At 41.3% G+C, this 26,787-nt stretch overlaps 2 protein-coding genes and 1 pseudogene across 2 annotated transcripts; all 3 read right to left on the reverse strand.

Annotated features, from left to right (window-relative positions):
• Positions 1-2,367: 2,367 nt before the first annotated feature.
• On the reverse strand, positions 2,368-8,447 carry LOC137258150 (uncharacterized). Its single transcript, XM_067795717.1, has 4 exons — positions 8,269-8,447; positions 7,715-7,882; positions 5,672-6,499; positions 2,368-4,084 (listed from the first exon to the last, which is right to left on the reverse strand). The coding sequence occupies exons 2-4, from the start codon at positions 7,867-7,869 to the stop codon at positions 3,409-3,411; spliced, it is 1,659 nt and encodes a 552-aa protein (XP_067651818.1). The 5' UTR covers positions 7,870-7,882; positions 8,269-8,447; the 3' UTR covers positions 2,368-3,408.
• Positions 8,448-12,016: 3,569 nt separating this feature from the next.
• Positions 12,017-13,665, reverse strand: LOC137258821 (uncharacterized; annotated as a pseudogene).
• Positions 13,666-15,628: 1,963 nt separating this feature from the next.
• Positions 15,629-26,497, reverse strand: LOC137258468 (beta-1,3-glucan-binding protein-like). Its single transcript, XM_067796154.1, has 12 exons — positions 26,316-26,497; positions 25,166-25,267; positions 24,519-24,641; positions 23,683-23,891; positions 23,230-23,304; positions 21,829-21,889; positions 20,536-20,703; positions 19,514-19,591; positions 18,666-18,768; positions 18,112-18,183; positions 16,731-16,857; positions 15,629-15,920 (listed from the first exon to the last, which is right to left on the reverse strand). The coding sequence occupies exons 1-12, from the start codon at positions 26,419-26,421 to the stop codon at positions 15,705-15,707; spliced, it is 1,440 nt and encodes a 479-aa protein (XP_067652255.1). The 5' UTR covers positions 26,422-26,497; the 3' UTR covers positions 15,629-15,704.
• Positions 26,498-26,787: the final 290 nt, after the last annotated feature.

A 26,787-nucleotide genomic window follows, 5' to 3' on the forward strand; every position in this document is an offset into this window, starting at 1 on the left:
GAGGTGGTGATGATGACGATGATGACGACGACGATGATGATGTGGTGGTTGTGGTGGTTGTGGTGATGAAGATGATAATGCTGATGGTGGTTGTGGAGGTGGTGATGATGACGATGATGATGACGACGACGATGATGATGTGGTGGTTGTGGTGGTTGTGGTGATGAAGATGATAATGCTGATGGTGGTTGTGTAGGTGGTGATGATGACGATGATGATGATGATGATGACGGCGGCGGCGGTGGTGGCGTCGACGACGACGACGACGACGATGATGATGATGATGGTGATAGTGACGACTGTTGTGTTGGTACTGATAATGATAACGACGACTACGACGACAACGATGATGATGGTCATCATTATCATGATGATGATCATGATGAATGCAGCGTAAAAACATACTCACTCACCCTAACGTCGCGATTATCGACCACACCAATCTAGAGTCAAAACACCACTTGACTAAACGTATGATATATCGGCGTCCGCCTTATCCATTAATCCCCTTTGTGTATACATACCCATCCATGTAAGTAATTCATGTCCATGTTAACCAATCATGCAGCTGTATATATTTATCTAGTGTATAAACATACTTATAGATTCAGTAACAATCTGCTCTTTGCTCTGGCACATTAACGTCGCCATGTTTATACTAAGTGGGCGTGGCCTTGTGAATGGCTCTTTATCGATATGAACTACGGAGCTATAAATTACGGAACTCTTATCAACCCTTAAGACCTTTTTCTTAATTTACGATCCCTTGTAAAGCAATTGAAGTTGTAAAAGTATCCAGTTTTGTTGACGGAACGAATTCTTGACGCCGGGCGTGTTAGTCGCTATTGTGAGACTCGGAGCATTCCAGACAATTCAATGAGGCTGAATTGGAGATGGTCCTTATATCAGTAGTAATAACATCTTGGCTATTCTAAATCTAAAAGTGTCTGAAACGTGTACAATTTGCTTAAGTTTATCTTGATTATCAACAGAGGTCAGCACTGAAGTTTACAGTGAGGTTGTTGGTTTTAGTTAAGGGGAAGCATGTTTGGTTTTGAGTCTTGTTGAACATTAGAACGTTTAAAGAGCACAATACATTTGTATGTAAATTAAATTGTTTAGTTTATCCTCCAAGCGTTCTGAAATGCATTCCAAATGTTGAATCTGTTATATTGCAAATTGAACAAATCTTTTTGAACGAGTTCGAACTATTTTGTCCAAACAATATGTAACTCAAAGAGATTACCCTATCATCGTTGACTGATTTGAACATTTTACGGAGGGTCTACACTCCTTATCCTAAATAGCGGCTGCAGGACCGGGTTGGTCGTTCTAGTGGAGGTTGTAGTAACAGTAACAACAATAGTGTACTTGTAGTGGCGGCAGTGGTTGTAGTGGAGACGGTGTCAGTAGTAGTAGTAGCAGCAGCAGCAGTAGCAGCAGTAGTAACATTACTAGCAGTAGTAGCAGCAGCAGTAGTAGTAGTAGTGGTAGTAGTAGTAGTAGTAGTAGCAGCAGAAGTAGTAGCAGTAGCAGCAGTAGTAGTAGCAGCAGCAGTAGTAGTAGTAGCAGCAGCAGCAGTCGCAGTAGCAGTCGCAGTCGCAGTCGCAGTCGCAGTAGCAGCAGCAGTAGTAGTAGTAGCAGTAGTAGCAGCAGCAGCAGTAACAGTAGTAGTAGTAGTTAGGAGAGTGAGTGAGTTCTAGCAATAACCCAGCTTCTAGCAACAGTCCAGCAATATCACGGCGGGAAACACCGGCAGTGGGCTTCACACATTGTGCCCATATGTTGGAAAGCGAACCTTCAACGTGACGAGCGAGAGTTTTTAACCACTAGGATTCCCCACCGCCCGACTAATTAGCAGGAATAGTAGTAGTAACACCACTACTAGTAGCAGCTATTAGCAGCAACATCCTTTTGAACGGGTAGCAACTGTATTTGTAGTCATTTGTAGCAGTAGTCGTAGTAGTTCCAGTTGCAGTAGCAACAGCAGAAGTAGAAGTAGCGGCAGTAGTAAACAGCAGCAACAGCAGCAACAGCAACAACAGCAGCAACAGTAGTAGTAGTAGTAGTAGTGGTGGTGGTGGTGGTGGTGGTGGTGGTGGTGGTGGTGGTGGTGGTGGTAGTAGTAGTAGTAGTAGTAGTAGTAGTAGTAGTAGTAGTAGTAGTAGTAGTAGTAGTAGTAGTAGTAGTAGTAGTAGTAGTAGTAGTAGTAGTAGTAGACGACCTGGGTTCGAGTCCCCACATGTTGGTACAATGTGTAAAGCGAATTTCTGGTGTCCCGCGAATTAATACAACGGGAAAATTGAGAAAAACCATACTCATTTATGAGATCCTCCCCTCATTAGAATAAAAAGACAATGGCATAAATAATACATATATTAGGCTTTATAACAGTTCTATAAACATGTGAGATTGTGTAGAATAAAATGTCAAAGAAAAAAAAGCACTTTCCAACATCAGCAAAACTTAAGTATCTCTAATGTTTCAACTGGAACAGAGAATATTTGGAACTAACTACAATATAATCAGAAAACATGGTTTAATTCAACTCAGTCATACAATAAATGTATGATATATTTGGTACCGGAGGGTGTTACATTCTGGTTATGTAAATACGTTAAAACTAAAAGCCTATAATAGCAAATGCTACTGTTTCCATACAATCCATCTAAATAAAAATGGAGAATTATATTGTGGAGCGCTTTCGGGAATATTTTATGTGCGTTTCAGTTACTTCTGTTATCTTCAGATGACTTGTGAATTGTATGCGAGCCTGCGCGTAATCTAGTTCCACACAAATATCTTTGAACGTCTTCTGATTCACACCCAACTCTCCGTACACTGTACACCAAGTTAAGATCCGAACACTTCCGAAATTACAATGCCAACATAAAAAGTTTCTTCCCAGGAGCACAGATCCTCCACGTTGTCACAACGTTAGTGTTACGTTATTTTAAGACGTCATATCACAAGATAATAACGACGTTGAAAATTTACGTTGAGGTCACGTGATGCTATGGGCTCCTAGCAACGTCATACCACCGTTTCTTATAACTTGGTGTCAGCATAGAGTCTGTAAAACCTTCTCACTTTGAGATCCTTTCTCCCCTATTCAGCTACAGCTTCAGAATGCGGTCAAAGCAACATGCAATTTGAAGAATGAAAATCGAAGTGAATTCCTGGTTTGTTTCTTATGTACTGTCTATTACTGGAAAAAAACATTTTAAACTATTTACATTAAACAGATCGTTACGGCAACGTAAAATACGTTCGCATGAAAAAAACGGAACACTTGCGGCGACGTCAAAATGACGAATCACAACGTCAGGTCACAACGTTACGACAGCGGAAATGGGAGTCCACGTTGTAACGCTGTGACAACTTTGAGACGTAAACATTGTTCTCTCATTATTGCGTGGAGATTGTATTTTCCGCTTGGACATGAATACGCACTGTGTCAGACCACGGTCCCTCAATCACCCCACCAAAATCCCGCATCATACCAACAACACGGACCCTCAGTAACAACGTATACGGCGTCATGTGAGGAGAAAAGTCCCATCTCGCTCGGCCAATGGAGACGTGCTTCGGGAATTTGTACAGTCTAAGGGGAGGCGACTGGGTATCGGCAATTGTTTTCCATGATTCCGAAAAGACACAATGTTTAAATCGAATGTCGTTAGATCTGCTGTCACGTAGTGGTTCTTTCATGGATTGCACTTCGTAAAACATTCGCTTGAACTGCCCGGAATTTGAGGGTCTTTTCCATGTTATTCGCGTCTCGGTTGGTGACTTGGAGTGTATACAGTACTCAAGCTTGTGAATATTAACCACATCTGTTGACAAACTGGAAGACACAGGTGTCGCAGACGGTCCAAGTGATGAAGAAGGTCCGGATGTTGCGGAAGGTGAATGTGTTGCTGAAGGTGCGGATGTTGCTGAAGGTGCAGATGTTGCTGAAGGTGCGGATGTTGCGAATGCCAGAGGTTTAGCATCTTTGTCTTGTCTAAGCCCATCTTTGGTTTTCATTGCAGCTTCTTGGGATTTTTTCCATGCCCTTTCTTGAGACCTCGTGATACCTCCCCTGCAGCATAAAGTTGATAACAATCACTTCAATTGCCTTAAGCCATGCAACTTGCGTGATGTTTATCTCATTTGCGTACAGTACGTACAGTAAATTCAAGGGCGATAAGTTTATCAGATACATGCGAGGTATTAAATCACAACTCACGTACAGTGCGAAATGGGATTAAAGTCAATTTAACTGCGATAAATTAATCAGCTACACACAGAGTATGAAACTAACCCCTATCACGCACAGTACGGAAGTGGGATACCAGCAAATGTATCTGATCAACAACTGATCAAATACGTATCATACGTTTATCCGAGTCCTGAACACGCCGTACAATTGATAACGGTCATATTTAATTTGATCAGACATGTATCATACGTTAATCCGAGTCAAGAACGCGCCATACAGTTGATAACGGTCACGTGTACTTTGATCAGACACGTATCCTACGTACAGCCGATTCCAGTTACCTCCATTACGTGTTGTTGATTCCAGTGACTGTTACGTACAACATGCACACTGGATCACAGTTACGAAAGTATTCAATACTAATCACAATGGCGCGATAGTAATGTTCAGACCCGTTGTCGATTCCCCACATTGTTACAATGTGTCAAGCCCATTTCTGGTGTCCCCTGCCGCTATATTGCTGGTATTTTGCTATAAAAGAGACATACATCCAAATGTATACTCATTTATTGTATATGACTAAACTGGTTGATGGTAAGATTAGTGTTTAGTATTTGCAACTCTACAAATCTTTTATTATGGTTACAACAACTCATGTCTTGCCCTCGATATTTACAACTGTCCTTGCCCTCGACATTTACAACTATCCTTGCCTTAGACATTTACAACTGTCCTTTCCCTCGACATTTACAACTGTCATTGTCCTCCACATTTACACCTGTCCTTGCCCTCCACATCTACAAGCATTCTTGCACGCGACAATTACACCTGTCCTTGCCCCCCACATCTACAACCGCCCATGCCCTCCACATTTACAGCTGTCCTTGCCGTCCACATTTGCACCTGTCCTTGCCCTCCACATTTACAGCAGATCAGTGATGGCCAACCAAGAACCCTAATCAGAATTACCAGGATTTCAACCCAAAACCGATTCCCTACCATACAGTAAGGCAAGTTTGCCACACCGCTGAACAAGATGGAACATTCCTGTGCTCAAAGCCAATAGCATTCCAAGTGAGTTAGTGAGCGTATGGTTTACGCCTCTTTTAGCAATGTTGCAGCCTTATAACGGTAGGTGACACCAGAAATGGGCTTCACGCATTGAACCAATGTGGCGTGGCGAGTGAAACCTTTAACCACTAGGCAACTCCCACCACCCCTGATTCAAAGGTTCCTGGCAACCTGATCTTTTAACAATCGGATTGCGTGATCAGAAACATGAAGAATGAGATGGCATGACATTGTAGTTACATAGAGAGTGTGATCAGATACCTGGATAGTGTGATCAGATACCTGGATAGCGGGATCAAATATTTAGTTTGCTGCGTGTCATCGTACCTCAACGATCTTGCAAAAAATGATTTATCATCTCGATCAACATCGACATACCTAAATAATCAAACTTACATTTCAGTGAAGTGGACCTTAAACTCCTCACTCCAAGGACCCTTATTGCAAGATGGCAGCTTGTTGTGCCCATCGACAGCTCGAACACGAAACCACATTTTCAGACCTTGTGTTGCACTTGAGTGGTTCAGAGCCCACTTGGCATGTCCAATTGTAAGCATCGACTGAGTTCGAAACACGCGTATATACGACTTGGCAGTGTCCATTATTTCCACCCAGTTGTCGTCATCTGTTCCCCGGCCAACCGGTTTGGTTATCGGTGTGACTGAAAGGAGTGGGTGTGATGCCCAGTGTGTCTCAACAACGTAAACCAAACCGCTGAAGTCTGCCGCGTTTTCAGGAACACGCCATCTGATCTCCATGGTAGCTGGGGAAGAACTGGAGATGACATGATCACTCTGATCTAAAACGATTCTGCCTGGTAACGACGGGCCGTGCTTCGATGGGTTCCATGACGCCCCATTTGACAAAATGGCGTTGTAACGAATGTTTGAAGCGGCTGGTGATGGGAGTGAAAAACCAGAAATGTACTTCCGATCTGACCGGGCTCCGGTCTGTGGCAGCGGAACATGTCTGTGTGACTGGATGGCATCTTGAGGAGACAGTGGATCAGACACGCTCTCAACATCAGCATCAACTGATGACGTTCGCTGGTCATCCATGAAAGAATTACTGTAACTGGGCTCTGTATCACGTGAAACTGGTTCTCCTGAATGTTCTGATGTTCTGCGAGTTCCTGGAAGTGCATGTTCTGGGTAAGCAGGTGGAGGCCCTTGGTTGTTTGAATCAGCTGACTGAATGGATGAGCCACTGTTGAAGTTTCTGTAACTTAAAGTGAAAATTAAATGAACGTAGGAATAAAAATGGGCGCAACTTTTCAGCCTGCAGCGTGACATATATAAACATAACCTAGCAAACCTGTAAGCAGGATATCAAATATTGGTAAGATTTTCCCCCTTTCCTCCCATCCCAATTAATATTTATAATTATTAACAGAGCCTAACACAACAATATAACTAGAGGAATCACAAAAATAACTTAAAGCCCCAAATTAAGTGCAGTGTATAGGGTTGAACCACTTACAATCTGCAGAAGAAAGAATATGAGGGAACGGAAGGAACTATTTCCCAATTATTATACATGTATCACAGTTTTAGATTTTATAAAATTATGAAACAAGCATCTTTGTTAGTTGATTATCAGCAACATGGTCTGTAAATAGCGGGAGTGTGGACCAGACAATTCAGTGACTTCATGAATATGGATAAACGAAATATACCTAGTCGGCGAACCTGACCATCAGATCCCATTAATCCCCTCATAACAGGCATGAATTTCCGAAGACTAATTCTATTTTCAGGGGTCGAAGCTGGCTCTACACACCCATGACTAACGTAAGAGCACAATTGCCGAGAGGATGTGCATTGACTCCTCCAGCAGCCGGCGATTGGGCGACTGAGCAATTGAAATCAAGTAAACTTCGATCAATACTTTAGTAGTGGTAGTGGTAGTGGTGGCGGTGGCGGTGGCGGTGGTAGTGGTAGTGGTAGTGGTAGTGGTAGTGGTAGTGGTAGTGATAGTGGTAGTGGTAGTGGTAGTGGTGGTGGTGGTGGCGGTTGTGGTAGTTTTTAGTGGTAGTGGTAGTGGTAGTGGTGGTGGTGGCGGTTGTGGTAGTGGTAGTGGTGATGGTGGGAGTAGCGGTAGTGGTAGTAGTAGTAGTAGTAGTAGTAGTAGTAGTAGTAGTAGTAGTAGTAGTAGCAGCAGCAGTGGTGCTGGTGGTGGTGGTAGTGGTGGTAATGGTGGTGGTAGTGGTAGTGTTAGTGGTAGTGGTACTAGTCTTCAATAACCTAGACTTGTCGAAAGAGGTGACTAAAGAGAACGGGTGGTCAGACTCACTAATTCATTGCGGATTGATGCATGTCATAGTATCCCAACTGCATCAATCGTTGCCCATGACCAAATTACACACTGCCGTAATGTGAGTTACCTCCCTTCCTCAACTTTCCCCCGCATCATCATGACACACACCTGTCCCCTGCTTACCTGTTGGTCGATGATGGAGGAAATATGACAACAAAGGAATCTCCGGATAAATCCTCGGGGGTGAGGCTGGACGGCGTCTGTATCCCTTGCCGTCGCATCCCTTCAGCAATGGCAGCCATTGTGTCGGTGTACGACGGGGGACTCTCTTCCTCCATATCGTATCTTCAGCTTTTGCGGATGTTTTGTAAAGCCATCATGAATTATGTCATAGTGAATGAATATATCACATAACACAGGTTAACATGAAGCACTGATTATTTGTATCCTAAGAATAGTGATTTTTTTTCATAATATAGGTAATTACATTCAAAAACCTGTCCGTGTGTATGACGTATCTCATATTAGTTATATTATTAGTAAACATTTAAGATGTAAATATTAAGTACAAAAAAAAACACCGACGTCACAGTAGCATTATAATTTCTCTTCTGTCACTATTAAAACACTTTAGAATCACATAAACAGACTCATAATATTTATATCGTTTCACTGTTAGTACATAACAAGGGTTACTCACATTCATCAATTTAAAACAAACTTAATAAATGACTTACTGAATATGTGATGCGTTGAATCCAATGATGGTGAATATACAGTCCTAAGTATAGACACAATGTAAAGGACACTGTCTTATCTTGACGCATTCTTGCGCAACCTTGTCTGTACGCAGCTTCGCGAACAACTTCTGAAAACGTTGGAGACACTCCCACTTACAGCTCAGCGCATTCACATTGATTCAAAACAAGGTCAAGGTTGTCCTTGCTTTACAATCTTATGTTTGCTTTTACACTTACTCAGTGAAACATTCACGTGGCGACACCGTCAGAAAATAAATATTCTTCGACGATATCATAATAGTGACGGAGAGAGTTAAACTTTGCATTCTTTTCTCTCACACAGAAATTGTATTGAAACCTTGAATTACACATGATGTGTAACGATGGTTTCGCAATTTAAATAAACATTATGAAATAGAGCCCTCTGATTTAGACGAGTGTCTGTTTTGAGCTGACCTGTCAGCTGAGGTCCATTTCACGTCGATAAACACAAGGTGTTGCCATTGCAGAGAGGTCAGGCATGGCCACTGAACTTTGACCCAAAAGACGCTTGCGCCGGAAATGAACTTTAGTGAGCGTGTAGGTAAAACTGCTGGACCCTTGTTTTTGATTGTACACCGAGGTGTAAGATGGATTGGTCTCTCAGTATAATTGAGAGACGCGTGTGTCCAATTATTAATCCTCCAGTAATTATATATTTGTATTTAATTTTGATAACACTGACGGTCTGTCCTGGCCTTGTCTTGGGTCCTGGCCTTGTCTTGGGCCTTGGGTCAGGGGTTCGAACCGATCGACTGTGATTCCGTAGATATCAAGGCAAGCTTACTGAAAGGGTGTGATTACTGTGCTGCGCTTGTCATGCTTACGAGTTATCGGTAACATTTTGTAACTGCCGTTATCAGCAATGCTTGACATATTATTAATCTGTTAATCACGTGTTTGTTATGGGGCGGATGTTCGGCACTGACGTTGTAGAGTTTTATTTGCGATGTTACATGGAAGTACTATCATGTGTATTTAGGATTTCGTGTTACAAATAAAAACTGGCGTAGTAACCAGAGACGTGTGGAATAATTTATTTAGATATTGCCTGCAAGAATTTACCGTTGCCTCTCTGTTCACGGATGATCAGAGTTTGAAGTTGGGCGAAATCTGACGGAACGAGACACTCCTCTACCATCACAGTGTATCGGGATTTATTTGGTACAAGTCCTAGAGTTTTCCAGATTGTTGAATTGGATCCAGATTTGGGAGGAATGTTTGGATAAACGATCAGTGGTGATCAGCGACAATCAATGGCAAAGTTGTGTCATCTGGCATCATTTTGACTTGACATCAAAAACTTCCGATTAAAGGACAACGGCACAAAAAGGTGCCACCGTCATCGGTTAAAATTGTGCTAATCTGCTAAATCTGGGGTACTGTCAAAGCAGGGCGTAGAGAGATTCCAGAATGCCTATTTAGGGCTTTGGGTTTACAGAAATGGCTACGCGGAAGAGAATATGGTGTGGTTCATGGACCGTGAGACAGACATATGGTATCACGGTAGCGTTACTATATATTTCCCTGAACCAGTCTACAGCAGTAATATGTATACCTGCCACAAGACTGCATCGTATTCATCTTATTCAATACAAGGCACATGGACACTATGGCAACTAGATCAGATAACCAAACAGAAACCAGTACCTGTTGTATTCGAGCACAAACCAAAACATGTTTGAGAAGTCCTAGGTCAACCTGAACTGTATTTACACGAAAATGTAATTACATGTTTTGTCTGTTACCACGTACTGAAATATATTGGTTGTTGAACGTGTCAAAATAGCCCGGATATTTTGTTGTTTGTTTATTTGATGGAAGACTTGATCCTCAGTAACTCATGGTTGTAGTGTGAGGCGACTAACGAGATTTGGGGGTTACGGCTCACTTACATGGGTGACACATGTCATCGTATCCCAACTACGTAGAATGAGGCTCATGCTGATGATCACTTCCACTCTTTCCACAAATGGTCTTCTCTCTTAAAGGGAGTATTCTGCCTGGTAATAAACCATGGTCGGTACATTGACAGTGGATCGACTCTTAAAGGCACAAAATGTATCTTACGAAATCGATGACTACAGAATGGTAGTAAATATATGTTTGGGTTTTTACCCTTTTATTTGTTTGTTTTTTCAATTATATTAATCTTCATAATTACGATCCGATCCTTTACATGCAAAAGTGGTTCCTGACATTTGAAAACTGCATTTCAACAGGTCCGAGTGTGTGTGTGTGTGTGTGTGTGTGTGTGTGTGTGTGTGTGTGTGTGTGTGTGTGTGTGTGTGTGTGTGTGTGTGTGTGTGTGATTACAAATATAGTAAGAATTAGCAGGAATCGAAGATGAGGTCGAGACTGCCTGATATTCGACATATCCTTCGATATTTTGACTGGAGTCAGCCATACGTACTCACAGCTCCATACAGCACTATGTGATTAAGGAAATGTAACTTAAGCACTATTGTCATGAATGAGTATAGTGAGTGTTACGTGAAGGGGAAGTCCGAGCCGGAAACACGTGCCATACATGTTTGCAAATATAGAGACAACAGCGGGTCTAGGTTGTAATTGTATCGTCTCAAATCTGTAACGTGAAGGTAGATCGGAGCATGAGGTGGAAAACGAAGGAGTGGCGGTTCATTACAGTAACCTGGTTACAGATACCCAAACATTCTCATATGGTATGCGGTATTAACAACGTGGTGACGAAAATATATGTATATTGTGTTGTGTGCAGGTCCATTTCGAACCGTGCATGCATACATAGCTAGTTTACGAACGCGTGAGTGGATGAGTAAATATCGTTTAACGTGGCTCTTACGAATATTCAAGAAATATCGCGGCGGGGGACACCTCAAATGGGTTCCATTCACTGTTCTCATTATGGGGAATTGAACCCGGGTCTTCGCAACAGAGACAACTGTACAATAATTCCGTTAATATTTATATATCGTCACACAGTGGGTACAAGTTGTGAGTGACTGAGTTTGGTATTAAGACACTTTTATCAATATTAAAACAAGATCATGGTTTGGGACACCAGAAATGGGTTTCACACCCTGTAACGTGACGAACGAACGATTAAACCACGGGACTAACATAACGCCCCTGAACACAAATAGGGTGTGCGTAATATATCGTCACATACTGGCTACAAGTAGCGAGTGACTGGTAGAACAGGATTACCTGACGTGACCCCTTCTAGGGTTTGTTATACTCAGTAGAGCGGTGCACCGAATCCTACTGAGACTAAGTTTACTTAGACTGAACATCATCAATAAAAAATCTATTAAGCGTTTCTAAAGGTGCATTGTTGACAAATTAGCAGAGGCACACGAACGCAGCCGTCCATTGCACATTCTGCTGTGAAGAGTTGCATGCGAGGATGTGCCAGGATCTGCCGCTGTAACGTCACTTTTTTCAACACCGTATCCGCTTTCGCCAAAGCGATAAACGTAACGATTTCTCACTAAAGTCTTTCCTATTTAACAAGTCATAATATAAATGAAAATCAACAGCAAATATTATACTGACCGAAACAAATAAGGATACGTCACTTCATCGCTGCGTTCCTCTTTTATTCTCATATTCTCACAACCCATGCGATACACATTTTGTGAACAAATCTGGAAAAGAATAATGGACCACTTGTGCTTTCATGTCTTCCCTTATTTTTTTTACTCAGTATACAAGGCATCTCAATTTGTCTTTATCTTTAAGTAACACGTAAAAGAGTCATGGACGATACCGAAACATCCTACCCACGGTTCAAGCGCAGGTAAGATGATGAATGAGCAGCCCATGGAAACAGTTCACAGTAAGTCGGAGGAGTGTCAGTGATGACGTCACTGATGACGTCGGAGTCATACGGTGGAGGGTGAGGGTTTGTGCCCGATTGGGTGGAAATGATGTGCACGGGAGATGAAGAATCTGAAGTTGGGAGGGATTCGTGAAGAGGTGGAGCTGACGGCACGCTTCTGTCTGTCGCATCACCCATGGGAATCGCACGCAAGTTTCTACACCTCTCCGTACACCTGTGTTCTTTCAAAACAGCCTGGATCCCTTCAGCTCCTTTGTCGCTATGACCGTACGTCCGAGAAACAGAATACACCATCACCTCCTTCCACCCCTTTCAGCCCACAGATGACAAGCTCCCCTTGCGACTCGTGATACGAGAAGTGTACCAGTTCATCCAAAACCTTGCAATCTTTCACGTTCCTACCCACACTGTCCACAAACGTACTTTCTTCACCATACACCTCTTCAATGAAAACCATCTCCCCATCTCTCACTTTCCGGCCTAATGTCTTCATCAGCCATGACGTTGCTATCTTCATCGACGCTACCATAGGCGAATTGGCTGATATTGGGAACATATCGGTCTTGCTGGCTGTTCTCATAGATTCAGTTACCTTTCGCAATTGATTGTACCTCTTCAGACTATTTTGCCACGGGTTTTTGGAGGAACAGGGCTTTGATAGAGGAAAGCTGACCGCCACTGTGTCGCCTGATCGTAACGTACCATACAGATCTCCGGCTAGAGTTATCGTTCCTGTTTCTTTTGATACGTCATATCCGCTTTTGTCAAGTATGGCTACTCTGTGTCCATGAGGTTCTGTGGTGTACGTGGAACTATGTTTCCGGAAAAATATACCCATGGTGAAGTTTTTTCTGCAAAATTGTAAAAGGTAATTAAACACATATAATACACTTGACATTTAACCGATCAGTATACAAGCTAATAATACTAGTGAATAAGAGTCTATGAACAGTTTTGTATGAAGAAGACTTTAAATAAATTCAGCTAAAACGAAACCAGAGTGACAGACGACTAAAGAATATTCTTTAATTATAGATGAAGTGAAACACTGTTGTATCGAAGTTAAAAGGACATACGCAGTTGCTTCAAGTTATCCGGTGTTCGACACGACCGAAAAATAAGGAGTAATTAAGGAATGCACAGTGACCCATGTTCGATACTACTGTGTTTGACAGTTTTCGGTTTCAAACTGATCGACCTATTCGTTATTCCAGAACTACATTTTGAATCATATATTTGAATTTACTGACATGAAAACATTCACAATACTTTGCTAACGTTGCAATACCTGTACAGTGATAATAAATGAACAACTTAACAGAGAGTGAGTTTTGTTTTACGTTTCTTCATGGGCTTCACACATTGTACCCATGAGGGGAATCGAACCCGGGTCTTCCACGTTACGAGCGATCGCTTTAAGCAGTAGGCTACCACACAGCCCATAAAACTAAAACAGTGTCGTCATAAACAGAGTGAAGATTATGGCTCACCTTATCTGATACCTGCAGCTCAGAGGGCTACCAACAATTCCCCATGCACATTTGGCAACTTCAGATGCCAATTCTGTTTTATAAACGCATGTTTTGTCACGTGTTCAATGTTTACAGTCAGAAATACGCACAAGTCATTTTGTTTAGGTCCTAGGAAAAAACGCACTTGTTCATTCAATTTTTCCTTGCGGTCACCCGTCACATTATACAAGCTTGGTTGCTCAAAGTTATGTTTATCCTTTTTCAAATTTCTTTGACGCGTTGCTATCAATAAATGTTTATTTATATTGCCAGCACATGATGCAACACTGACAGTCATAACTATACAACGAATCAGTTTCCAGTTGTGTGATCACGACGACAAGCCAGTGGCACATCCGGGTTAGAATGTATCCTGAGCTTACCGGATCCCGATTAGAATTGATCTTCCGTAACCCATGTTTGTGGTAAACGGCGACTAACGGGATCAGGTGGTCAGGCTCGCTGACATGGTTGAGACACGTCATCGTATCCCTGCTGCGTACATTTATGCTCACGTTGGTCTAGACTCGAATATTTAAAGAGCGCTGTCATATAGCTGGAATATTGCTGAGTTAAGCTCTTGACTCACTCACTCACTCATTCACATGGAATACCTTACAAATGCAAACGACCCCCTAAATATCATTCAATATGCCGCCAACCCATCCAAAATGTCACTAACTGGATCGGGTGGTCCTGCCCACAGATTTGGTTGACACATGTCATCGCATCGCAGTTGCGTAGACAGATGCTCATGCTGTTGATCACTGGATTGAAATGGCATGCTGCTACGTGCGGCGTAAAACAACAAACAAACAAACCGTTCTAGAACACGAGTAGTTTACAAGATACACAACATAAGAAATGACTCTTTTTCTACAGATTTTGCACACACAAACGTGAGTCTTTTTATAAATGTAAAATAGTTGAACGCATATCGGTTATTTTTAACACCAACACGTCTGTGTCGAAGCTTTAAGTGGGTCACTTGTACAAACATTCTACATGAGTCACACCCTGAATTAGAGCTTAAGACTGTTGCATCATGGTAATTTGAACAATTACATGCACCCACTGCGTTGGTAATAAGCAGGTCGCATTCCTAGCATGCACAATGAACTTAAATTATAAGGCATAACCTGCATCAGTGGGTCTATATATAGATTCCCTGGCTTTACCTATCACCTTTAAACGTATTATAAATAACCGGAGCGTGGTGCACTGATGACTCTCCGTGATAAACGACCTATCTTGAATGACGCAGTGTGATTATACTTTCTCGGAGTTAGATCGGTGTGACAAATATTCGGGTAAGATTAGATGTCCTTCAAATAAATATTTTAAAAAATAACAGTTGTTTGTGTGTTGTTTCTAACCGTGCACTCATCTGAATGGTGCGGTCTGTAAATTATCGAGTCTGGACCAGATAATCCAGTGATCAACAACATGAGCATCGATCAATATATCAACTGAGATACGATGACATGTGTCAACCAAGTCAGCGAGCCTGACCACCCGATCCCGTTAGTCACCTCTTACGATAGCATTGGTGCTGAAGGCCAATTCCAACTGAACTCATTACCGATCTGAATGCCGATCCCTGTATTCAGGGAGGGAAGGGAGGCCTGTCTGGTGGAAGAGCGCTGCGATCGGGACACGCTGTCCCGCGTTCCCGGGTACAATTGGTCGACACCTAAGATCTACTTACATTAAGACTCGCATGATGTTCGACCCCAAACAACTGAGAAGTATCACTTTGACTGGATTCTTTTTGAATAGGGACCAGACAATCCAGTGACTGATTTCGTGAGCAACGACCCAAGAGCTGCTTGGATATATGTCTTGAATTTCTTCATAGTTATTCAACAGGAATAATTATATTGTCTGAGTTTGTTTTTGTTTTTTACTACACAACTCACATAATCATGATTTGGCTAAAATAGAGCTGATTTTCACCCACTCACTCACTCTGCTTGGTAATAACATAATCCAAGAGTTTGTCTCCCTCTTTATTGACCCGAGCGTTCCCTGGAATACAGATTCCAAAATATTCATACTTTTCAGTAACTCCAAATCTTGACGGACTTGACCGCCATTGCTGCCTTCTCGCCCTTCCATGTCGGATACCACTTGTCCTTGGCCTCCCAGAATGTTTTGTCCGACTGGCCAGCTGTTGGACACGTGTTGCACCAGGGTTTGGGGTAAGGGGAGTTCTGGACGTTGTCGGGGAAGTAGCCGAGGGTACCGCCGACAGCGACGTTGAATTGGAAGTGGAACTAAAACAGAGGAGTGAAGCAAAACAGTCAGTGACCGTTCGACGTCATTTGAGAGGTTAAGTGTGGTTTTTAGCGATATTCCAGCAATATCACGGCAGGGGACACCAGAAATACTGAGTATATTGAGTGTGCCGGGCTTTCAATATGCAAGTATGTATTATACGTCTGATGTAGAACTCTTTAAGTGAGGCATGTGATAGTTGATAAACCAAAAAACAGTTAAACATACATTTTTACAGTTTCATTCATTTCTAGCAGAATAACACTATACTTTGAGACTGACCTCATTGTAGGAAGACGTTATCTGGAGTTTATTTTTGCATGTGTGTGTATTCAAACAGCTGCGCCATAGAGGTGACCCATATTCGTGATGTATTCATGCTATAGTTTTGGACCTCGTATGATGATTACCACGGTGAAATACTTGAAAGCTCAAAATATACTGAAATCGCTATCTATATCGCCTCAGCAAAGCCGTAACACTCACATACCCTTGGAAGAAAGAGGCTGAGCAGAATTCCGGGATTTCGGGATTTCTGCGATTTCCATGTTGCTCTATACAATAGAGTGAAGACCTTTTTCTTTGGGACTTCCGTTCATGCCAAAATCATATTTTCTGATGGTATAGAGGATGGTTTGAGCATCCTCTTATCCTCACACTTTCCCCGGTCATGTAGGCCTGATATCTCATCCCATAATTTAAACTCAATCCTCCTATCTGCTGTAGAAGCGGAGTGCGACATGGAGCGCAAGCGCTAGAGAGTAAACAAAAAAGTCCACGGTGTTATGAGAACGTATCCCAGTACTCACCTCCTGGTCAAATGGGGCGTCCTTGCCATGCCCAGCCCATGGGTTGATGCCACTGAACCCTCCGAATGAAAAGTACCCGTTTGAGGGAGTAGGCTGGTTCAAAATGACGTCACCGTCAACGGAGATGCTGCAATGTTTCAAGAAAATATCAGGGAGCGTGTATTTAATTTGGATAACTTCTCCCCTATTCCTTTCACATTTCTGAATAAAATGTGTTTAAATCCAATCAAATCAGCAGGAGTCCTTCTGTTTCGTTTGTATCTTCCCAAAACACAGACCTCCCAAAACACAGACCTCCCAAAACGCAGACCCGTTAAAACAACACTTGCTATGGTTGGTTACATCCGTAATTTGTGGGTTGTACCCTTGACTGAGAAAAATGGTATCAGCCATAAAACGAATTTTGACAATGTAGCACGTGATCCTTTATTTCATCAACATTCATTCAACCAATAATATTTAAAAGTTGTAAAATAGTTAAGTAATATTCATGTAGGGGATCTGATAAGAGTAATGTTTTACATGACATGCGTGTTTTAAGATTTGATGGCTGTGACCAGGAGTGAGATGTTTATTTTGGAAACTATATTCCTGAACATAACTACGAACATTTTACTAATTATGTAAATGCTGAACTGTCTTACGATATTACAATTGCAGAAATTATATCTGCAAGAGACTGAACTGAATACGTCATCAGGAGACGAGGGTATCCCAGGAGAACTTTGTAATGAAATTAAGGATATTATAACACCTACATATAAAAAAGGAAATAATAAAGTAATAAAGAATCTGGTAACTATAGGGCATATCCTTGTTGAACACTTTGTGTAAGTAATTTTACATCTATCATAAACAAAGTGATCAATACCTTTGTCGGGAAAGATGTTATTGGTGAACACCAAAGGGTTGGGGAAGGGGATTAGAAAAAAGATTCCATAATTGACAACATATTGTTCAATTTATTGTTCAAAAGCATCTAACTTGAAGAAAACGCAGATTCTATTATGCTTTCTATGACAATGTGAGGTCTGCCGTGGCTGTCTGAGAGAAAACTATCTGATTATTCTGACCGTTCCACCGGTATTAGACAAGGATGTCCACTTACGCCTATGTCGTTCTCCACATTCATTAAAGTGTGGGCCAGACCATTCATTAATCAAGGGTGACCAGCATGCCCCAATTAATTAGTGCGCATTTCTATCTGCGTTTTGGGAGGTCTGCGTTATGGGAGTAAACAGTTTTGTTTATGGTTGAATGTTTGTTTTATGACTGATTTTCATAACAGTAACCGCTGCTGCTATGTTACTTGGATCTCTGGTTACTATTTCCAGCTACGATACCAAGGTATATAATCGAGTTAGACTGGCCTTAAACCTACACAATGCCACTTGCATCCCAGTCCATAGTGTAGGTGTGGAAGTCGTCAGCCCAGGTGCCTCCGGATGTGAATCTGCAAACAGTTATCTCCCTTGATTCATGGTCACATGTAACAACGTTCCCGATACATGAGTAGGTAGCCTAGTGGTTGAAGTGTTCGCCATGCAGAAGACCCGAGTTCGATTCCCAGCACGGGTACAACTTGTGAAGCCCCGTCGTGATATTGCTGGAATATTGCTCTCTTATGAAATGTTTCTCACACTGTAATCGTATTTCATAAATTATATCATACATCTTGATTTCAGAAACATTTTTATATTTTTCAGATATATCAGATACGAGCAGGAATGGTAAAGCGTAATAAAATTATGTTTCAATATAATTTGTGAACATATGTCTCTTTAGCCTTAAACTTAAGAAACTATTTTGTTATTTCTCGTCACATTTTCCGATAAGGGAAAAAACAGGAAATTCCGACTGTTGGGTTGACATGAAAGAACCCATAAACATGTTATCGGAATAAATGTGTGAAAGTATGAGCACCAAGCCACCTACTTTCCCTGTGTGGTCTTTGGCCAGCTGTCACTTCCGGGATTGGGCCCCCAGTGTAGCGTCGACATTATTCTTTGAATACCGATGTTTCCATAGTGAAGGTTACCTGTCAGTGAAATACGTGATGCTTCGTCATCCATATTAATGAAGTCGCTAAGCAATATTGCTGGAATATTGATAATTGCGGCATAAAACCATGGGCACTCACTCATGAAAACTGAGGGACAAAGTAGAGCATATGATCGGATTACAACATCTTTTATTGTATCGTATTGTACTTCAAAGCGGCGTTTTAGTCTGTATCTGTATAATGCTGTGCAGCAAGGCTAGGAGCTAATCCCACATATAGTATAAATACGAATTTAGTATTCATAATATTTGGCTTATTTTGTCTGTTGCACTTGCTTTCGCGTTAGCTTACGAAAGGTTTGGACGTCAGATTTCTCTTTTGTTTGCAAAATAAAATTGTAGTTTCTTGTAATCAGTATTTGTCAAGAATAATAACTTTTCTTTGAGCTTTTGTAATCAATAGAATAATAACACGCAGACTTTGATACTAAATCAACGAATATATCTGTTTGTAAACAATGCAAGACTATAAGTAGATCAGTCATAGTAAGGGCGATCTACTTTTATTTACGCTTTTGGAAACAACGACTTAACAACGGTCATGAAATCGCTTGATATTTAACTGCTATAAAGAACTTGGGATATATTAGGTGCCCTTTTTCAGATTTTATCATTTTGTTATAGCTGCATATTCTGAAATTTTGTTTCATTAGAACTAATACTGGTTTTCACATAAGTGACATCTGACGTAACGTTTTATGTAATATTATTTCATCACTTACATCTTGCTTCCACCATGTCTATTTCACCGGAGGCTGGCCATCCGCCATACACGAAAGACTTGGGCATCAACCAGATGGCTGCAAAATATAGGCTCATTCTGCATTGGTATGGGGAGATTGATTTGAGAATTGGTTAAAATATTATTATTGATGATTGATGCAAACATCGAAAATAACTGGCTAGTGTCATTAATTTTATTACATTTTCTTGATGTCTTTGTTAATGAACGCAAAAATAAAGAAAAAACATGGAGTACTTGGAAATTGCGAAAGAATCATTTTTTTTTTTTTTTTTGCAAATTTCTGATATTCAAAGTATGTTAGGAGCATAAATTTACTGGAGTCTTTAAAATAACTTAAATCTTGACATGGAACGGGGTCTCAGTGCTTATGAAGTGTAAATTTAATGTCACAGACAAAACCAACCTTGTGAAAAATATTGTTGATACAACAAGTTTGTAAACATATTGTTTGTGTTCGATTACGGGAAAATATGATCGATTGTTTGGTCTTCTAGTCACTGAAACCAATCCTCAGTTATTTCAGCTGATCGGACCACCACTAGCATATGCCTACACTGCCATGTTACATATGTCAAAAGTCAGTAAATCTATATTTAGACCTACTAATGCAGGGAGTGTGTTATAATGTGTTTCTTGTGCATGCAGACAGTGCATGCATTAATGTATATCAGCTGAGTTGTAAGCATCATGTAGGGCCAGTTTCAAACTGCATGTTGTTCCAGCCATGTTTAACATATGTTTGCACTCCAACCTATCCATGTAAAGCTCCTTCGTGAGCTCGTCACTTAGTAAATCTGAAAGTAGTCGTTATTTAATTAAGAAAACTTACTATTAATCTCAATATCAACTTCATCATAGGTACTAATAGTCTGGTTTCGTTTAAGCACGTCCATAATGGCGTTTTCAAGCACAATTATAGGGACGTCTTCGAGCACATCCAAGTGACTTCTTGAAGCACATCAATAGGGAGGCAAAATATAATTCTGTAACGCTGCTTACCTGGCCAGATCCAGTCTCCTTCTGGCAACCTGGCTACCATCTCGACACGACCATACTTGAAGTCCACTAGCGAGATGAGCTTGGCTGAGAGGATAGGAGGGATGAGGGAATCTTTGGCATCCCGCTTGCAGCCGTACCACCGGGAGTCGGTACAGATCCCCCACTGTTCTGTAACGGAGCACAGTTCAGTCCAAATACAGCGTGGGATGTATCCGTCAAATGTACGATGTTTTCGTATTTCGATATATACACATAGAACTTAGTTGAGCAACAAGGGCCATATCCTACGATTGGACGAGCACCGATCTTAACTCTTTGGAGGATATCTGGGACACGATTGGTCGTCGCGTGCAATAAAAGGACCCTTCTGTACAGAACCTAGTCACATTGGAAGCTGATTCCACGAGGAATGGGGTACACTGCTCCTTCAGTGGATCAGGAGGGAATTATAGTCATAAATTTAACATGGATTCCAATCATTTTGTCATTTTGAGTCAAAGAATCATAAGGATCAGAAATAGAGTATACGTATAGAAAATCTATCATTGCAAAAATACAGGGGATGCTTAATTAAGTTCTTTGTAGATACTGTTCGGTACCGTTGTACAATGAGATCTTAGATGTACTCATAATCCCCATACCTTAAGATACAGATACCAATACCCTAGCGCTAAGGTTTTTTTTAGAAAAACAGCGCCCTAATCTCATACAGTTCGGCCGAAGCAAGTACGTTTTTTGATTGATTAACCGTGGCGTACGTCGTATGTTAGTCAAAGAATGTTGTGTTGAATACTAGTAACTCTCTATTTTCATTACACACAGTTTCTATTGTCATGACAAATGCTTTCTTTCTACAATCAAGGTCACACTGACCTGATTGCTGGGTCAAGGTAAAGGTCATGGCTCACATAATCAAAAGCTATTTGAGCCTCTTGAAAGAAGGAACGCAGGGTAGCCTAATGGTTAAAGCGTTCGCTTGTCACGCCGAAGGTCCGGTTTCGATTTCCTAAATATAGGTACACATTGTAATGAGTGAAGCCCGTTTATGGCGCCCCCTGCTGTGATACTGAATACGCCGTAAAATTCAACTCGCTCACTTTTCACACTAAAAATCAGAAGATAACAATATGATATAACATTTCTACAGATGCCGTTTTTAATATTAACCTTATCCACAGTTTATGTTACGATCACATTAACTCTATAATCGCTTTGTACAACAGTACCCCAAAGCCACGATGCTGAGTTCACACTGCCCGATATTTATCATATATACGGTACTCTCATACTCACTCTGAACGTCCAGTACGCCATGATAGAGGAAGTCGTTGCCAAACTTATCTGCTGTCAGCGTCTGAAATACAGATAAACATATATTCCCCAAATTACATTTATTTCTATTATTAATTATATATAAAGCTCTGATACAGTATTATTTATAGGACTAAGTGAGTGAGATTAATTACGTCGCTTTTAGCATTGTTCGTGTTATATTACGGTCGAGGACGCTAGAAATCGGCTACACATTGTACCCATGTAGGGATTCGAATCGGTGCCTTTGGCGTGATGAGCGAACGCTTTGATCACCTAGCTTCCCCGCCGCCCCTATCTAAAGGAAGTTTCGAATAAAGTGACTAAATTACAGGTTTTGCCTACGGCAGTGAAATATTACTGTCACAGTATATGGTGTTTTAAGGTTAAAAGTGTTACAGGTGAAAAGAAAAGAATTATGGGAATAACCTGCTAGAGCTCACAACAGAGAGGAACCAAGCTAGTAAAAATAGGCGAAAACACGTCTCCGAGGTGATGCACAAAGTAAAACCTGGGAAGAGGTCTTTCTAGCGTTTCTAAACAAAAGCCTTAAATTCGGTTCTCCTGGGAAAACAAGTGATGACCTATTATATAGTGAGAAGCACACTTCAAGTTTATATTCGGCTGATATAGCTTAAGATGTTGTAATGTTAAGAATAAACTGGTAGAGCTGAGACGTGACTGAAATATTCTGCTAGAGCTGAAGTGCGTGATGTATGTAAGCTGCTGGAGGTGAAGAGAGTGGTGTGAATTGACTGCTGGAGGTGAAGAGAGTGGTGTGAATTGACTGCTGGAGGTGAAGAGAGTGGTGTGAATTGACTGCTGGAGGTGAAGGGAGTGGTGTGAATTGACTGCTGGAGGTGAAGGGAGTGGTGTGAATTGACTGCTGGAGGTGAAGGGAGTTGTGTGAATTGGCTGCTGGAGGTGAAGAGAGTGGTGTGAATTGACTGCTGGAGGTTTGTGTAATCTGAAAAGTCACCAGCAATCTCTGTAACCAAGTGATTAGAAACATGCAAGTAACATAACATATACACAGAGTGACGTCATCACTGCATAGCTACGTTCAACATTAAAATGTCAATATGGTGGTGTAGTGAATATGATTTCTTTTAGTTCATGTTTATTCTGTGTATAATGCCAAAACAAACTGACAGAAGAAACTTTTGTAGTTCAGATTACTAATATAATGAACGATGGTAATCATCGAACGTTCGTTCTAAGCGCTGATTATTCCATGAAGTCCTAATTCCTAAATGTCATCGGAGCCTAAACAGAAAAGGACTTTCATTGGGAATAACGGGATGTGTTGCTTAAGATCTTCCAGCAAAGGTGTTTCCACTGTGAATATTTATTGCTGGGTTCTGACACTTGTCGAAAACTTACAGGCTTCAAGTAGAGAACGCCATTCCTGATGTAGCTGTTCTCCTTATCGGGCGTGTAGATCTGGAACTCCCAGTTCTGGTGAAACAAGGCCGCAGATGAGACATGTAGGGTAGAGTTATCAGTGAGCGGTGTTAGGAAAATGAAGGTCACAATGTTGAAGATTTGAATTAAAACTTCTACATGTTTCATAATGTTGTGACTCGTAATATTCGTTTATCTTGTGACAGATTCGTTTAGTAACACATGTTCGTTTAGTGACAAAGACTCTTCACAGATTACATAGATTATACGTTTCATTACACAGGTTATACCTTAATTAGAGGTAACTTATATGCAGATTTCTAAAAAAGACTCATATATGCATATACAGAATACAGTATACTCAACAGAATATGTCACTGTTTTAGAATTGGTTCTGACAATGAAATACCGTTTACTACTGCGGTCACCTACCCCTCCCCCAAACGCTGACACTTCGTGCTTCCACTTGCTGCTGTCGATGGTGCCGGAACTGAAGTCGTCACTGAAGATCAGTTTCATATTACCAAGGTTACCAGACCCCGTGCCTGAATGGGAGCCTGTGTTGGTGCCTGTTTGGGAACCTGTATGGGAGCCTGTGCTTGTGTGAGTGCCAGAGCTACCACCGCCGCTACAGGAACTTCCTGTTGGAGTGAGTGAGTGAGTGAGTGAGTGAGTGAGTGAGTGAGTGAGTGAGTGAGTGAGTGAGTGAGTGAGTGAGTGAGTGAGTGAGTGAGTGAGTGAGTGAGTGAGTGAGTGAGTGAGTGAGTGAGACTGAACGTGTCTCTATGCAGTATTTCATTTACACCACCGTGCCATGGGGTTGTTGGACATCACAAATCGAAACATATTCAATGTTTGGTATTTGGTGAACGACACTAGCGTGGTTTAGGTTTAGGATCATAATCCATATATCTTGAATAGAACCATAGTGGTCCCTGTCGACCATGCTGCCAAGCTACAAACCCTAGCACAAACTTTGTCATGACAATTATAAGGTTTTCTTTTGGGCATAGTGTGTGTGGAGTTTCTGCAAACATATCTTACAGTATTCAGAAATCAACAGTTTCTTTACCATGATAAGTATATATATATATATATATATATATATATATATATATATATATATATATATATGTATATATATATATATCTTATATTCCCAACATAACAACTACATAAGTACATCTTTGATAAGTAAATTACACTTTTACTTAGAAATAAAAAATAATATCTTCGCAATGCAATCCACAACGAATTTGTCAACATACCAACTGTAGCATGCAAGTCTGACTTGATGTGACCTTGACCGTTGACCTTGAAGTACAACCAGTAGTTGACGGTGTCCCCGACCTTTACCTGGACGTTTGAGTTCTTGTGAACCCAGTAGGAACCTCAACGTTTTGAGAGAGAGAAAAACAACTTTCATTAAACATTAAAGTGCGCTGCCTATCAGCATATCGGCATTCGGATCGCCCCACTTTCATAACACATCTCGGTTCGCAGTGAAAGGAATCCATATTGAAACAACTTTTGTGCACACGACACATCACAACCTGTTTCCTTAGACAGTGTCATCCTGAGTCGTCAAGTGCTTGAGTATAGATCAAATAATTTCCATTAAGGGTGTGACAACATTGTTTTAAAACGTTATGTGGGACTTCATGCGGTGGGTTCTGGCAGTTAGGTGAAGATGAAATTACTACTCCCGATGCGTTGGGTAAGTCATTAAGGTCAGGTGAAGGAAAGTGAGGTTCAACGTTCACTATTAACTGTTGTTGTTGTTGTTGTTGTTGTTTGTTCTTGTTCTTGTTCTTGTTGTTTGCATTGCTAGCTAGACATCATTTTGACTGCATAGGAATGTGACGTATCTCAGTAAAAGTCTTATGTTAAATATTCATATATCCTTGACCCTCACCTTGCTTACTGGTGACCTCATAGTTATTGTCAGCTCCCGATGCCCCGGTGAGGGGCTTGTTGACGTCATAATGCACCCCCACCTCTTGCAGACCGCTGAAATCTGGGGAGAGTAGCTTAAAGTAGAGTACAGTTGAGAATAATACTAAGTGGTTTTCTTGTTTGGTGTTTAATGTCGCATTCAGCAGTATTACAGCTAAATGGCGAAAGTCTGTTAATAATCGAGTCAGGACAGGACAATCCAGTGACCAACAGCATGAGCATGGGTCTACGTAATTGGAGCACGGTGACGTGTGCCAACCAAGTCAGTAAGCCTGACCGCCCGATCATGTTAGACCCAAGCATGGGTTGCTGAAGATCAGTTCTAAATACATGAGGTCATTACAGTAGTGTACAGTAGGGTACAGTTGAGTACAGTAGCGTACAGTTAAGTACACCAGAGTGACCGAGTGCTGGTAAGGAAAGTCAGAAACGATGCTCTTAACACACTTCCCACTTCCGGGAACGCATGCGCTAAGAAAGCCATTCTGCAAATAAACGCCCAGTCTGTCATGCAGACCCTGAAACAAATATAGCCATGAAAGGCCATGCAAGTAACGAATATGTGACAAGTCACAGTTCCAGGATTACATTTTGTGAATATTATTTATTTACCATTTTTTCTGTTAAAGGGAACTGATGACATGACAGTAAATGTGAAACTGCTCTGAATGTCCACTAATTCAAATTTGGCTGTGAAGTTCGATATCTGGTGTGTCCACCATGTTAGGCATCATATTCACGACACCTAGATTAATTAACTGTTGATTAATTTCCGGATGGTTGCCCTTAGTATTGCCCGCCAACCCCTAGTGTACAGTACACAACCCTGTGCACTTAAAAGAACCCACGAATCCGTTGGTATATGTCCAGGTGTTGCCACAATAATACATACAAATCACCTAGGTGCAGTAAGCAAGGACAATGCACTGTAACTATATGTCCCAGTCCACCCAGCTCTGAATGGGTATCTCGTAATTATGGGAAAATCCACATTAACTCCTAGTAGGCTGCAAGAGTTGTATACTCCTCAGGGAGTTGAGCAGCTGAGCTGGATATCGGCTTCATACAAATGTTAGTACAATAATAATAATAAATTCATGTTGACTTACCCTTGACTCTGATTTCAATGCCTCCCCCCGAGACACAAACCTCCCCGTCGGGATACTGGGTAAGGGCCGTTCCCAGCAACGCCAGACTACACAACAGGTTCAACATTGCGATTATAGTGGCAAGTGTCCAGAAATCACAGCTTTATGTACAGTCTATGCTGTTATCGGAACAGACAGTCTGTGCCAGATAAAGGAGGGATATGAGAATTAATTCATTGTTGTGCTTGCTCTATTGCGGTGAAGTTCGAGTTTCAATAAACTGAGCTTTTAGGGAATAGTCTGAAATACCAGATCCTGGAATAGCTAATGCTTCTTGATAATCCTTCTACATACAATGTATATCTGACAGCCAGCAGAAAGACATAAAGCCAACTGTGCCTTGCTTAGATGGCAATAACTGGAGTTAAAACACGCACAGTAATGACAAAAGTCGTTTCTGTCAAATTTCTTCTTATGTGCAACATGTTTTGGG

This window comes from Haliotis asinina, chromosome 12 (assembly GCF_037392515.1).
Source record: "Haliotis asinina isolate JCU_RB_2024 chromosome 12, JCU_Hal_asi_v2, whole genome shotgun sequence".
Lineage (NCBI taxonomy): Eukaryota > Metazoa > Mollusca > Gastropoda > Lepetellida > Haliotidae > Haliotis > Haliotis asinina.